The sequence below is a fragment of the Peromyscus eremicus genome, chromosome 9 (genome assembly GCF_949786415.1).
Source record: "Peromyscus eremicus chromosome 9, PerEre_H2_v1, whole genome shotgun sequence".
Lineage (NCBI taxonomy): Eukaryota > Metazoa > Chordata > Mammalia > Rodentia > Cricetidae > Peromyscus > Peromyscus eremicus.
The window spans coordinates 69627804-69643439 of NC_081425.1; the positions used below are offsets into that span (position 1 = coordinate 69627804).

At 47.9% G+C, this 15636-nt stretch overlaps 1 protein-coding gene across 2 annotated transcripts in view; it reads left to right on the forward strand.

Annotated features, from left to right (window-relative positions):
• Positions 1-8202, forward strand: part of Sall2 (spalt like transcription factor 2) — an 18706-nt gene extending 10504 nt beyond the window's left edge. The window contains exons 1-2 of one of the 2 annotated variants that reach the window (XM_059274454.1): positions 4011-4192; positions 4575-8202. In XM_059274454.1, the coding sequence (XP_059130437.1) occupies positions 4126-4192; positions 4575-7510 (3003 nt within the window). In that variant the 5' untranslated portion in view covers positions 4011-4125 and the 3' untranslated portion in view covers positions 7511-8202. Of the gene's footprint in view, positions 1-4010; positions 4193-4574 lie in introns of those variants that run through there. The other variant, XM_059274455.1, reaches the window with a different exon arrangement.
• Positions 8203-15636: the final 7434 nt, after the last annotated feature.

Here is a 15636-nt window from a genome sequence, read left to right on the forward strand (position 1 = left end):
TCTCCCAAGCCTGAAGCAGTTTATCAGGGCACCAGGATTTTTGTTTATTTTTCATATGGTGTCTTTTATAGTTCAGGCTAGCCATCAACTTGTGATGGGGTCAATGAGGATAATCTTGCTAGGATTACAGGTGTGTGCTTGGTTTATGCTGGGGATTGAACTCAGGGTTTTGTACCTGAAGTACACTTACCTGCCAACTGAAGTACACCTCCAGTCCCTAGGCACTAGGTTTAAAAGAAAAGCTATCTGGTCTTTTGTTGTTGTTTGTTTTGTTTTGTTTTGTGGGTTTATTTTTACTTATTTATTTTCAAATTTTATTTTATTTATTTTTGGGTTTTTTAGAGACCAGGTTTCTCTGTGAAGCCCTGGCTATCCTGGAACTCATTCAGTAGACCAGGGTGGCCTCAAACTCAGATATCTGCCTGCCTCTGCCTCCCAAGTGCTGGGATTAGAAGGATGCAACACATCCAGCACTGGTTTGTTTTATTTATTTATTTATTTATTTATTTTTCATTTAAGCTATTTGTAAATTTGAACAAGCATATGCAGGTCTGTAGCTTGAGTTTTCCTGCCTGGCCCACAGTCAGGACAAATCTCTCTCACCTGCCAGTCCCGACCAAGTAAACACAGAGACTTATATTGGTTACAAACCGTATGGCTGTGGCAGCCTTGCTAACTGTTCTTATAGCTTAAATTAATCCATTTCTATTAATCTATACCTTGCCACGTGGCTCGTGGCTTACCGGCATCTTCACATGCTGTTTGTCATCGTGGCAGCTGGCAGTGTCTCTCTGACTCAGCCTTCCACTTCCCAGCTTTATTCTCCTCCTTGTCCCACCTACACTTCCTGCCTAGCCAATGGCCAATCAGTGTTTTATTTATTGACCAATCAGCAACACATTTGCCATACAGAACATCCCACAGCACAGGTCTATACCCATCACAGACTTTGCCTGTGATCTAGGACAGCTGATTTCACATTTTCTGCCATCCAGGTATATCGTTACCAGCTCAGCATGTTCCTGTGTTTTGTGACTTTAGCTTTGTTTGCATAAGAATCTTGCTCCCTTTTTCAGGTTAGGCATCCAGTGAGTGTAAAAGGCACTGAGAAGCAGATAGTTCCTCTTACAGGTGGCTGCTGATACATCACCTTTCACCAGGGACTAAATTTACCTTAAAGAGCGTAAGATCAAATGACACATCAGAAAGCACATTTCATTAAAAAGCAAGAAAGGGGACACTGTTTCCCAGGAGGGGAAGAAAAGGAAAGGATTTCTTTTCTTGACAGGACAGCAACTGGATATCAAATGTTCAGTGCTAATTAACAAATGCTAGGTAGAGAGTCTCCACCTGATTCCTTCTGTCTGACCTGAGGGCAAAGAACAAATGGCAGGGAGGAGCCCCCCAGGCCTCTTTCTCTAGCTTTAGGATGTGCTTGGGGAGCCAATGTGCTTGGGGAGCCATGGCCAGGAGCCAAAGTCCTGAATGCTGCTCCGCTGAATTACTCTGTGAACTTGGAAACAACGTCACTTAACCTCTGCGAGCTTCAGTTTTCTTATCTGTAAAACTAAAGCATTCTGCACTTACCTGTGTCTAGGACTAACTGAAACAGACTCCTTCTCTATTTGCAAAGGCCAGGTCTAAAAAGAACAGAGCCCATCCGTTCCAGTGCTCTGCTTCACAAGGCTAAAAATCATTGAGATTGTCTGAAGTTTTAAAACATAACACTGTAAGTTGTTTTCAATTTATAAAGGTAGTAGTTTTGTTTTGTTTTTGTTTTGTTTTGTTTTTTTTAGACAGGGTCTCACGGTATAACCCCAGCTGGTCTGGAGCTCCCTATGTAGACCAGGTTGGCCTCTAACAGAGATCAGTGTGCTTCTGCCTCCTGAGTGCCGAGGTTAAAGGTGTGCACCAGCATTGTCAACTATTTACTAAAATTTTGACTAGACTGGGTCACCTGACCCTCCCACCCCTACCTCACCCCCGAAAAAGACTCTGACCTAGACATGTCAATGATATTGCAGAGAAATTAACAAGATTGAGGGATGAGGGGTAAGGATGTAGCTCAGTGGTAGAGCTCTTGCCTAGCATTCACGGGGTCCTGGGTTCAAGCCCCACAATGGTGCAGGAGTGCAGTGGGACAAAGCTAGCCTTAGCTACAGGAGACCCTATGTAAAAAAACCAACCAACCAACCAACAAAAATATGTTATTATAGCGTGTGTGTATTTTAGGTTATCTTATTATTAAAAAAATGTAAATTCTCTATTCTATAATATTTAAGGCTCTTCAAATTTAAGTTTCTCATTTATATTCTTTTTTTGGGGGAAAGTCCCACATATGTTAATACTACTTTCTAGCATTTTCTAGTGGGCATACAGCTCAGTGGTGGGACACTTGGTACAAAGTTTGTCTCCAGTACCACAAAAAGAGAAAGAAAGAAAAAAAAGACAACAACAAAAAACGGTTTTCAATTTTTCAAAATATTTCTCTGATAGTGTATGTAAAATAGTGCATCTTTATTAAAAAGGAGATGGTGGCATCTTTGGTGGCTCACGCCTTTAACCCCAGCACTTAGGGGCAGCAGGCGGCTGGGCATTTGAGGAAGAGACAGTCTGGGCTACATGAGAGCAGGTCTCAAAAGCAAACAATAATGAGGAAGCCAGTCATAGGGAAGGTGGGGAGCACGTACTTATAGGCCTAGCCTTTGGGAAGCTGAAATGGGGGGGGGGGGGCGAGTTGTTGAGTTCAAAGTCAGCCTGAGCTACGTAGGAGGATCACGTTTCAAAAAGTTTAAAATAAATAAAAGGACAATATGAGTTTATTGGTGACCACCACCAAACCACAAATCCAAGACCTGAGATCACTTTTTACATGTAAAAATAAAGGATTTTAGGAAGTGAGGAGCCCCTTAAAGCTCATTTCGAGGAAGAAAAGGAATGCAGAGTACCCGGTTTGAGGCACCGCATCCCCACTTTCTCTTACTAGAAGGCAGGCCCCGGTGGAGGTGAGCAGGTGTCAGTCTTGTCTAGGAATTCAGATCTGGTTGGGGCTGTTAGGGGCTTTGGACTCTGAGCCGAAGACTGTGAAAGCCCGTTCGGCATCTTCCCATTGTTTCAGGAGGAGCTCCCCTCCCCCAAGGTCGGAGCTGGGAGGACCTCCTTAGGCCTTTGAAAGCTAATGTCTTTAATTGTCCGTGTTAGGAACAGTGGGGGGGCGGGGGAGTGGGCAGTAGCGAAGCGGGTACCGAGCAGGAGAGGGGTTTCTTTTAAGGACGAACTCTACGCATTTTGGTATAGGGCCGGTAGCCTGTAGACTAGCTTGTGTTGAGCTGTTATTCTTGGTGACGGGCTCAGTGTTCCTCAAGAAGGGGTCCTCAAATGACTTTCTTGGGAATTCTATCTTGCAATCGCCCCCCTGAGAAACTTCTTTTATGAAGAAGGATGAGGGTAGGATGGGAGTACGGGTGAAGACAAAACTTGAGATCATTCTGTGATGTGCGAGCTGGTAAGGGGGTGGGTGCTTGGGGTGGCTCCTCCCACCCTTATCCTCCGACCTCCGAGGCGGGCAGACCACCCTTTGGAATCCACATTTTCCAAGCTCAGCAGATCCTTTATCCGAAGAAAAATTACTGAAGCCTATCGCCTTAATCTATTGAGCGGGCAATGTTTCCCACTGAGCGCTTGGGGCTGACCTGGTGGGAGCAGCTAGGATAAAGACATCTAGGGTGGGGAGCTGGCAGAGGATAGGGCACAGTGGGCCCCCAAGGTGCCTCACCGCACCTGCCCCAGAGCCAGGGTAAAGCTTCCTAGGCTTGCCCCCTGCACGCACCCTCCGTTCTTGCCTCCTCAAGCTTTCGTCTCCCTCCCTGGCAGCTCCTTCTCCCCCCCCTCCTCCCCCCCCCATCTCCCCTCTACCAGCTTTCGCGCTCCGGCTCCTCCCCTCCTCCGCGCCTTCTCGCTCCCCTCCCCCTCCGCCGCTGTTCCCTGCCCCCGCCCCCGCCGATCTCCTCCGCAGTCTGGGCCGCTGGGTGCAGAGACTGCCGCAGCGCCGGCGGCCACCGACGCCTCCCCAGACCGGATACCCATTGTGTCCTACCCCATCCCGCCTTCCACTTCCCCACGGCCATGGCGCAGGAAACCGGGAGCAGCTCTCGACTCGGGGGGCCCTGCGGGGAGCCTGCGGAGCGCGGAGGTGCGGTAGGGCCAGGCTTGGGCAGAGATGGGGGCAGAGGGGACGCTCGCGGAGAAGGACTTTAAGCGGACGGATAAAATGTGTGATTCTACACATAGGCCCCAGCTCTCACATCCATTCCCACTCTTCCTGGGCCAAGAGTTGGGGGAGGGGTGCCGGAGGAGGCTCAGAGTGTGCGTGCCCTGTCCCCCTCCTCCTTTTGCTGGGTATCCGGGAGCCACGCGGGTCGCGTCCGGTGTGAGCACTAGCTAGCTTCATGCAGGATCTGACTGTAACCTTATCTTCCCACCCCAACCCGCTGTTCCTGGGTTGCCCGTTCTTTAGAGCTTCCGTTACCCAACAAAACCGCATTACCCACACTCTCTCCTTGTCTTCTCCCCAGGTGATGCTAGCGAGGAGGACCACCCCCAAGTCTGTGCCAAATGCTGCGCACAATTCTCTGACCCGACCGAATTCCTCGCTCACCAGAACGCATGTTGTACTGACCCACCCGTAATGGTGATAATTGGGGGCCAGGAGAACCCCAGCAACTCTTCAGCCTCCTCTGCACCCCGGCCAGAGGGCCACAGTAGGCCCCAGGTCATGGATACAGATCACAGCAATCCCCCAGATTCTGGGTCTTCTGGGCCCCCTGATCCTACCTGGGGGGCAGAGCGGAGAGGAGAGGAGTCTTCAGGGCATTTCCTGGTCGCTGCCACAGGTACAGCGGCTGGGGGAGGCGGGGGCCTGATCTTGGCCAGTCCCAAGCTGGGAGCAACCCCATTACCTCCAGAATCTACCCCTGCACCCCCTCCTCCACCACCTCCCCCACCACCCCCAGGTGTAGGCAGTGGCCACTTGAACATTCCTCTGATCTTGGAAGAGCTGCGGGTGCTGCAGCAGCGCCAGATCCATCAGATGCAGATGACTGAGCAAATCTGCCGCCAGGTGCTGCTACTTGGCTCCTTAGGGCAGACAGTGGGTGCCCCTGCCAGTCCCTCAGAGCTACCTGGGACAGGGACAGCCTCCTCCTCCAAGCCCCTACTGCCTCTCTTCAGTCCCATCAAGCCTGTCCAAACTGGCAAGACGCTGGCACCATCCTCTTCCTCCTCTTCCTCCTCCTCAGGGGCAGAACCGCCTAAGCAGGCTTTCTTCCACCTCTACCACCCACTGGGATCGCAGCATCCATTCTCTGTAGGAGGGGTTGGGCGAAGCCACAAACCCACTCCTGCCCCCTCCCCGGCCCTGCCAGGCAGCACAGATCAGCTGATTGCCTCCCCTCATCTGGCATTCCCAGGCACCACAGGACTCCTGGCAGCTCAGTGTCTTGGGGCAGCAAGGGGCCTTGAGGCTGCTGCCTCCCCAGGGCTCCTGAAGCCAAAGAATGGAAGTGGCGAGCTGGGCTATGGGGAAGTGATCAGTTCCTTGGAAAAGCCTGGTGGAAGGCACAAATGCCGCTTTTGTGCCAAAGTCTTTGGCAGTGACAGCGCCCTGCAGATCCACCTTCGTTCCCACACTGGTGAGAGGCCCTATAAGTGCAACGTCTGTGGTAACCGCTTCACTACTCGGGGCAACCTCAAAGTACATTTCCACCGGCATCGCGAGAAGTACCCACACGTGCAAATGAATCCACATCCCGTACCAGAGCACCTAGACTACGTCATCACCAGCAGTGGGCTGCCTTATGGAATGTCTGTGCCGCCGGAGAAAGCAGAAGAGGAGGCAGCCACACCAGGTGGAGGTGTTGAACGCAAACCTCTAGTGGCCTCCACCACAGCACTCAGTGCCACAGAGAGCCTGACACTACTCTCCACTGGTACAAGTACAGCCGTGGCTCCTGGTCTCCCTGCTTTCAACAAGTTTGTGCTCATGAAAGCCGTGGAGCCCAAGAGTAAAGCTGATGAAAATACTCCCCCGGGGAGTGAGGGATCAGCCATTACTGGAGTAGCGGACAGTGGCGCAGCAACCCGAATGCAGCTAAGTAAGCTGGTGACATCCCTGCCGAGTTGGGCACTGCTTACTAATCACTTGAAGTCATCTGGAAGTTTCCCCTTCCCCTATGTGCTAGAACCCTTGGGGGCCTCACCTTCTGAGACCTCAAAGCTACAGCAGCTGGTAGAAAAGATTGACCGTCAAGGAGCTGTGGCAGTGGCCTCTACTGCCTCAGGAGCTCCCACCACATCTGCCCCTGCACCTTCGTCCTCCTCCTCGGGACCTAACCAGTGTGTCATCTGTCTCCGGGTGCTGAGCTGCCCTCGGGCTCTACGCCTGCATTACGGCCAACACGGAGGTGAGCGGCCCTTCAAGTGTAAAGTGTGTGGCAGAGCTTTCTCCACCAGGGGCAATTTGCGTGCACATTTTGTGGGCCACAAGACCAGTCCAGCTGCCCGGGCCCAGAACTCCTGCCCCATCTGCCAGAAGAAGTTCACTAACGCTGTCACTCTGCAGCAACATGTTCGGATGCACCTGGGGGGCCAAATCCCCAATGGCGGTTCCACGCTCCCTGAAGGTGGGGGAGCTGCCCAGGAGAATAGCTCTGAGCAATCTGCAGTCTCTGGACCAGGGAGCTTCCCCCAGCAGCCATCCCAGCAACCATCACCGGAAGAGGAGTTGTCTGAGGAAGAGGATGAGGATGAGGAAGAGGAAGATGTGACAGATGAAGATTCCCTAGCAGGAAGAGGCTCAGAGAGCGGGGGTGAGAAGGCCATATCAGTGCGAGGTGACTCAGAAGAGGTGTCTGGGGCAGAGGAGGAAGTGGGAACAGTGGTCGCAGCACCCACCGTTGGGAAGGAGATTGATAGTAATGAAAAAGCCACTCAGCAATCTTCTCTGCCACCACCCCCACCTGACAACCCGGATCACCCCCAACCCATGGAGCAGGGAACCAGTGATGTTTCTGGAGGCGCAGAAGAAGAGGCCAAACTGGAGGGGACCTCAAGCCCCATTGCAGCACTCACCCAAGAAGGGGAGGGCACCGGCACCCCTTTGGTGGAGGAGCTGAACTTACCGGAAGCCGTGAAGAAGGAGCCAGGAGAGGGCAGCAGCAGAAATGCCTGTGAAGTGTGTGGCCAGACCTTTCCTACCCTAACAGCTCTGGAAGAGCATCAGAAGACCCATCCTAAGGAAGGGCCGCTCTTCACTTGTGTTTTCTGCAGGCAGGGCTTCCTTGACCGTCCTACCCTCAAGAAGCACATGCTGTTGGCTCACCACCAGGTACCACCCTTTGCACCCCATGGCCCTCAGAATATTGCTACTCTTTCCTTGGTCCCTGGCTGTCCTTCCATCACCTCTCCAGGGCTCTCCCCGTTCCCACGGAAAGATGATCCCGCCATCCCATGAGCCTGTTTTCTGTACCCAGTCCCCTATGACCATATGCTCCATAGGAGGACCTTCAAGATTTACTCAACCTTCTCAAGTTTTGACATGATGTTTCTAGTGGCTTCTCTCTAGACCCTGAGCTTAAAAGTTGCATTTAAAAGGGAATGCCCTCTAAGAAATTTGTATCACCTTTTTGTTCTTTGTAACTAAGGAAAACAGATTCTCTAGCTTTCACATTCTCAAGGGGAGCCCTCTCCTCTTCTCCCTTTCCCGTTGACAGGTACACCAGAACCCCTATCTTTGGAAATGGCAGCCTTGCTCAAAGGGGCTGGCAGCTGTCTGTGGAGGGAGGGCCCTGTGCTACTCCTTGGTGACCTTGACCAAGTCACCCTGCAAGACTTCTTGTGCCAGGACCTTCTTGAGAAGCTTGTGCTGGGTGGGTTTCTTACCTTTCTGCAAGCAGTACAGTTTTTCCTGTCAGGTGGCCTCGTCCCCAAGCCCTGGAGCTCTAGACCCACCTGCCTTGCCACTTCAACCCTCACACCATCATTGCTATGAAGCCCAGGAACTGTGCTTGAGGTGACTCCAACAACATGATCCAGAGAGGCAGAGGAGGACATAGCCTCTCTCCTATTTCTGCCTCCTGTATCCAAGCTGGCACCTACCAAGCACACCAGAGAAAAGAAGTAACAAACTATAGCTTCTTTCTCCTTCCCCCCCACCCCCTCAACCCCCCACCCCCGCTCCAGAAGGTGCAGGCAATGAAGATACTCTAGTAATTGGTGGCTCAACCCTAGAAGGTAGGGAAGAATGAAGGATTGGGGTGCTTTTTCAGTATGTCCCTTGACTTGTTACATCAAGGCAAAGATATTGACTGGTCAAGGTGCAAGGACTCCTTCAACTTCTCATTTATCATGGCCTCCTAACCAACAAGCAAATTTCTTGCCAAGAGGTCTCCCATGGGATATTTTAGGAAGTATGAAGTCTATAACTTTAAAGAGCCTTATTGGTGAGGGTGGTTAATGAAGTAAGGATGAGTTAAGCGTTACTAAAACAGGGATTTCTGGGAACCTATTTGATGAAGAATGGGGTGTGATGTAAGGGAGAGGAACTTCAGCTCTTGTGAATATGAACATTCTCGTGGATGTTCCTTTGGGCTAATGGTGATGTGGCGTTGCAGCACCAGGGACCAGGGGGACTTCCTGGCACTAGAATGCTTTTAGTTTTAGATGACTCCCTGTTTTATTCCCTTGCCCCTTATACGTCCCTCATCTTCTTCTCAAAGCCCCCTTTCCTCCCCAATTTTGCCTGACCATGGACCAGAGCTTATGTCTTAATTTTTTTGTCTGCTTCTAAGAGTCCCAGACATTGAGAGACAAGCTTCAAGTGGTTCCTCCCTGCCTCTGTCTTGTAGTGAGATGTAGTATTTACTCTTAACATAGGATCCTGGGAACCAGGAGTTCTGAGGAGGAGACTGGATTTTGCTGTTAGTTGATGTCAATGATGAGTCTAAAGTAGTGGCTCCAGAACTCCCTAACACAGTGAAATGTGTAAGAGCAGAGAGGGGAGATATTAGTGTCTTTCCCTTCCTCATTAAAAGTGTTTTGGCCAAGTATTTGTGTGTTTCTCCTTATTTTGTGACTAAATAGCCAGATGGGGTGTGATATTGGCATTCCCTAGCATGGAGACTCCCTCCCACCTTCTTCTCCTGCCAAAGCTGAACATATGGCATAGAAAGCCTTAACTTACTCAGCTTTGTCCTAAAACAACCTCCAGTGAGTGGGATTTCACTGTGGGGGGAAAAAGCTTTTTTAATGGAGATTCTATCTTCTGAATGTCTAGGTTTTTCCTTTTAGGAGTTTCTGCGAAACCACAACTTTGTGTTGTTTTGAGTTAGGAAGCTGTTCACCAGTCTTCCCCAATTCTCAAGCAGCCCACTGGCATCAGTGAATCTACAGAACACGATAACTGACATTTTATGATTTTTGAGATCCAATATTGCAATCAGAAAGGGAGAAATTCTACTAATAAAGGAAGTTCTTATAATTAAGAATGCAGAAAAAGGGGCTGGAGAGATAGGTCAGCAGCTAAGAGCATTGGTTCACTGGCTGCGCTTCCAAAGGACCCAGGTTCAATTCCCAATACCTACATAGTTACTCATAACTACGTTAACTCCAGTTCCAGGAGATCTGACACCCTCTTCTGGCCTCTTCAGGTACCAGGCACACATGTGGTGCAAATACACATATGCAAGCAAAACACTCAAACACATGAAATAAAATAATTTTTTAAAACCATAACTCGGGGCTGGAGAGATGGCTCAGAGGTTAAGAGCACTGGCTGTTCTTCCAGAGGTCCTGAGTTCAATTCCTAGCAACCACATGGTGGCTCACAACCATCTGTAATGAGATCTGGTGCCCTCTTCTGGCCTGCAGGCATACACACAGGCAGAACATTGCATACATAATAAATAAATAAATCTTAAAAAGAAAATAGATTCTTTAAAAAAAAAAAACATAACTCAAGCCAGCTGGTAGTGGTGCGCACCTTTTATCCCAGGCAGAAGCAGGTGGATCTCTGAGTTTGAGGCCAGCCTGGTCTACAAGGGCTAGTTCCAGGATAGCCAGAGCTACATAAAGAAACACCACCCGCCCCCGTCTAGAAATAAATAAATGATGACAAAGTGAAAGAGCTAGGAGTGTAGCTCAGTTGGTAGAGCTTGCTTAGTACCCATGAAACAAGTCAACATCCTCAACTACACAGTGAGACTAACCTTGGATACATGAGAACCTCGTGTTTTTTAATATTTGAGATGGGGTTCTCAGCCGGGCGGTGGTGGCGCATGCCTTTAATCCCAGCACTCAGGAGGCAGAGCCAGGCGGATCTCTGTGAGTTCAAGGCCAGCCTGGGCTACAGAGTGAGTTTCAGGAAAGGCACAAAGCTACACAGAGAAACCCTGTCTCGAAAAACCAGAAAAAAAAAAAAGAGATGGGGTTCTCTACATAGCTTTGGCTGTCTTGGAACTCACTGTGTAGACTAAACTGGCCTCGAACTCACAAAAATCTGCCTGCCTCTGCCTCCCAAATGCTAGGATTAAAGTCCTGCTACATACCCAGCAAGAACATTGTGTGTGTATGTATATATGTATATATATTTATATGTGTGTATGTATGTATATATATATATATATATACATAATATACATACACACATATTATGGCAGATGGCATGAAGTGAGCATGTATTATAATTTCTTTTTTAACTTTGTGTTTCCACAACATAGTAAAGTTCAGAATTTTCTCTAAGACTTGGATTTTCCTAAAGAATTGACTTCCTAGAAATGAAGGTGTAGCTCACCAGTACAGCATATGGGAAGCCCAGAATTCAACTCCAGGAATCCTTCCCACCTGCCCCAACCACCACCACCACACACACACACAAACAAAAAACCCTTAATTCTCCAGATTTTATAAGATGATAATGTCACTAAACCTTCATGCTGAAGGAATGGAATTGGTTTTGATGCAGATTCAGACAGACACACTGGCACACTTGTGATCCTAGCACTTGGGGCACAAGTTGGAGGCTCAAGAATCTAAGGTCATCCTTGGCTGTATAGGGGGTTAATGACCATCCTGGGCTATATGAGACTATCTCAAAACAACAACCCAAAAAGAAATGAAGCAACTTAAAGAACCAGGTCCCGTAGGGTGGGGTGATGGAGAACTGTAATCCTGATACAGGTGTGTGTGTGTAGGAGTATCACAAGTGGAAGGCTAGCCTAGAATACATAATACTCTTAAAAAAAAAAAAAAAAAAGGAAGGAAGGAAGGAAAAGAAAATAAAAACTAGGTGGGAGATTCCCAGTCTAGTGCTACTTTCAGGGACCAGATGCTGGCTTCCTGCTGCATTGACACTACTGTGACAGCAGATTCCCTGCAAGACAGAGGTAAGTAAATCTATTCTTCACTCTGCTTAGAATAAAGAACTATTTGATTCTGGAGGTCCCTACCAGAGCAGTGGAGGAGGCCCTCTTTAACACCTGGGAATTTGGGGGGTTAAGGAGGGAGAAACAGCTCCTTTGTTTTGAATTCCTGGAAGCTTTGTAAATACGTTTTCCCCCTTTCAGCCTGTGGAGGAAGGCAAGTGACTGATTCTCCCATTCCTTTAACCTCCTTCATCCCCACTGGACTGAGATAATGCCGTTTCCCTAATTACACCAGACTGGCCTGCTAGTCCCGTGTCGGTTCTCATTATGGTAACAGCTGTCAGGGAGGTTTCTTTGACACAAAGCCTGCCTCTCTACACTCTTTCCTCCAGGCTCTTTTCTATCTCCTTCTCGTCCTTTTCCTGTTCTACTTCTCTTGATTTCGTGTTTGCTTTCTCTTCGCTGCTAATTCCTTTTTCTGGGTGCCGTTGATTTCCTCCTCCTTTGCAGGACCCCACCCTTGCCCTCCCCATCCACTAGATCTGTCTTTTGGAAGCTGAGTGAATGTTAACCTGCTAGAATGAGTATGTGTAAATGCAGCTTGCAGAACATGGACTTGACACAAACAAGAGACTTGAGTCCAGACTGGAGGAATAAATGTACGGATGAGAAGCGCGAGCGAGCTGCTTTTCTCGCTTCATTTCTGAGGGCTTACTTCATTTCATAGGCCAAGCGCTCCTTCGGTGAGAACGTAAATAAGACACAGCAGCACTTCATCAGCCTATTCTAGGAGGGAGAATTATGGAAACAGATTCTTTTATATGGTGATAGGTAAGAAAAATGTCCCGGGGGATCCTAGAGATAACGAACTCAAATTCAACACTAGAAATGGGGCATGCCTATAAAATAACCATTCTTAAACACAGTAACTGATTTAATCCACTCAGCAATCTAGATGCCATTTTACAAACCTGTATACAATCCGTTGAACTCCCCTTGGCATCCAGAGGTGTTGCTTTTGGGATGCCCCTGTAAGAACGGCAACCTTCAAGGAGTCCGGTGAAGTAACAACCTTTGGCTCTCTGATTCTTCTACCTCTGGCCAAAAACTGAAGAAATACAAGATACAAAGTAGCACCCAGGCCTCTAATGAGTAGTCCGCTCTGGGAGCCTCCATGGCAAAGGGGGAGCCTTAGACCTGCATCTTTCTCCTTCCTTCAGCTCTTAGCATGTGCTTCTCAGAGAATTCTACCAGTCACCCACATTCTTTTTTTCCTTCTTAGTGTCAAACCTCACTGACAAAGACAAGGTTTCTCTGAGTAGCCCTTGTAGACCAGGCTGGCCTCCAACTCAGAGATCCACCTGCCTCTGCCTACCTAGTGCTAGGATTAAAGACCTGCCCCCATCCCTCTGACCTCATCCCTCCCCCCTTCCTCTGGGCTATTGGCATGTTTTTATCGTTCACAAACTCTTGTATCTGGGGCATTAGTTATCATTCCTAGCACTTAACTAATAAACAATACCTTCTGATTCCCAAATCATTGCACGAGTCCCATTCCCGGTAAGGCCCAACTTTGACCTCCCTTTACTTCTGCTTGTCTTTTCACACCTTTCATAACAGTAAACTGATAAATCCTAGTGGACATTAAGGTTTTGGTCAAGTAGTAAGGAGGTGACTAGGCTGGCTAGTGGCAGGGGGCTGTAATCTCAGCTCCTGGAGAGTTGGAAAGGACAGCTGTAAGATCAAGACATGCCCGGGTTACAGAGTAAGCTCAAAGACTGCCCAAGAACAGAAAAAGGCTGAGGATACTGCTCAAAATGTGAGAGATGGGAGCTGGAGAGATGGCTCAGAGGTTAGGAGCACTGACTGCTCTTCCAGAGGTCCTGAGTTCAATTCCCAGCAACCACATGGTGGCTCACAACCATCTGTAATGAGATCTGGTGCCCTCTTCTGGCCTGCAGGGATACATGCTGTATACATAATAAATACATAAATCTTTAAAAAAAAATGTGAGAGATGAGGGTATATGAGGCCCTGGTCAACCCCTAGTGCCACAAAAGGAAAAAATAAAAGTATGAGTAAGACTTAAATACCAAAATTGGTGGGTGTAGCTGAAGTTTTCTCCAGTCCTGCCCAGCACCATGGACCCCGCAACCACTTATAAAATAATCACTCAGAAGCTTATATTAGTTAAACTGCTCGGCCATTAGCTCAGGCCTCCCACTGACTAGCTCTTACACTTAAACTCAGCCCATTTCTGTTAATCTATATGTCGCTACATGTTCCTTGGCTTTACCCGTTGCCTTTACATGCTGCTCCCTGGACGGCAGTCTCCTGACTCAGCCTTTCTGTTCCTAGAATTCTCTTCTCTGCTTGTCCCGCCTATACTTCCTGCCTGGCGACTGGCCAATCAGCATTTTATTTATACAGAGCGATATCCACAGCAGGTGGGTTCTGTGAGTGTTGTAGTAAATTGATAGGAAGAATAGAAAAGTCATATATCCCACATAAAAACATGAACTGGAGATGTGCCAACTGTGGAACCGACTCCCACAGCACAGGAGGCTGAGTGTGAGGAGTGCAATGTCTCTGCTCATAATTGGCCTCACACTCTGATTTTGCTCTGCTGCCCTGGAGTTTCTGGCTTTGGGAATGCTGGGTACCTGCTCCACTACTGAACTGTAGATAAGGCCTTACACGTTTAATGCAGTCTATTACCTCTGCACCAATGAAAAACAGTAGTTTCACATTTTTAGAACAATATGTTTGTAAATTGCTATACAATTGTGTACTACCAAATTAACCCAGTAAACAGTGACAGTTTTACCACAATTGACAGCACAGCTAAAGCTCAACAGTTCAAATTATAGCCAGATGTGGTGACATACACTTTTAATATCAGCACTTGGAGCGCAGAGCAGGCGGCTCTCTGTGAATCTGAGGGTTTCAGGCCAGCCAGAGCTACATATCTCAAAACAACAAATTCAAATTGTGTGTGTGTGTGTGTGTGTGTGTGTGTACATACATAATATGTGTGTGTGTACCAATTATAGCATCTGCCATATGTCAATAGCAACAACAGATTTTCCAGGAAGTGAGGAAGGTTACATCCAGTTATGGATGGTGAGCCACCATTCAGGTGCTAGGAACTGAACCTGGGTCCTCTGGAAGAATAGCAAGCTAGGCTTGCAAGGGCAACAAAGTAGAGCCAGAGAGAGAGAGAGAGAGAGAGAGAGAGAGAGAGAGAGAGAGAGAGAGAGAGAGCTATCTCTACATTTTAAAAAGACTATGCTTCTCCATGCTGCAAAGATGGCTCTCTATTAAGCTGTTTGTCTTAGAACATACATGAAATCCCAGAACTCAGGATATTGAGGCAGGAGGATTGTTAGTTCAAGACTGGGTAGAGTCACATAGTGAAACTCCATGTCTTTCCACATATATAAAAGGAAAGAAGAAACCAATAGTAATCTTTAATTTAGGAAATCTGGGTGACTGGAGAATTGGCTCAGTAGTGAAGAGCACTTGTTCTTATGAAGGACCTGGATTCAATTCCCAAGTTCCCACATGGAGGCTCACCACCTCAGGTACTAGGTATGTATCTGGTGCACAGACAGACATTCAGGCAAAGCACTCATATGAATAAGACAAATCTAAAAAAAAAAAAAAAAAAAAAAAAAAAAAAAAAAAAAAAAAAAAAAAAAAAAAAAAATTAAAAAAAAAAAAAAAGATCAACACCCAATCTCTACCATAAACCAAGGCTGATTTGAGTTTTTGCCAGATCTCTGTGAGTTCGAGGCCAGCCTGGTCTAAAAAGTGAGCTACACGACTGTTATTACAAGGAAACCCTGTCTTGAAAAACCAAGAAGAAGAAAAAAAAAAAAAAAAAGGAAAGGAAAATGAAAAAGAAAATCCGGGGCTTGAAGGGTACAAATCTGTGGTATACTGATTGCTAGCATGTGCAAGCACCTGGGTTTACAATCAACTAGACTAACAATCTGTGCACCCCATCCCGCCCATCTATCTCTCAAGCAATAACATCCATCCGTCATCCACCCACGCGTGTTCTATTCCCGCTAATTTAATGTGTGGTCACTAAGGAAGGACTGAAAGAATCAATATGGCCGCTCTGCCAGCAACCGACATGGCAAACACAGCCTCACTGCTCCCGGAAGCACGAGAGAGAACAGCCGTAAGGATTACATCCGCTGTTTCGCCAACA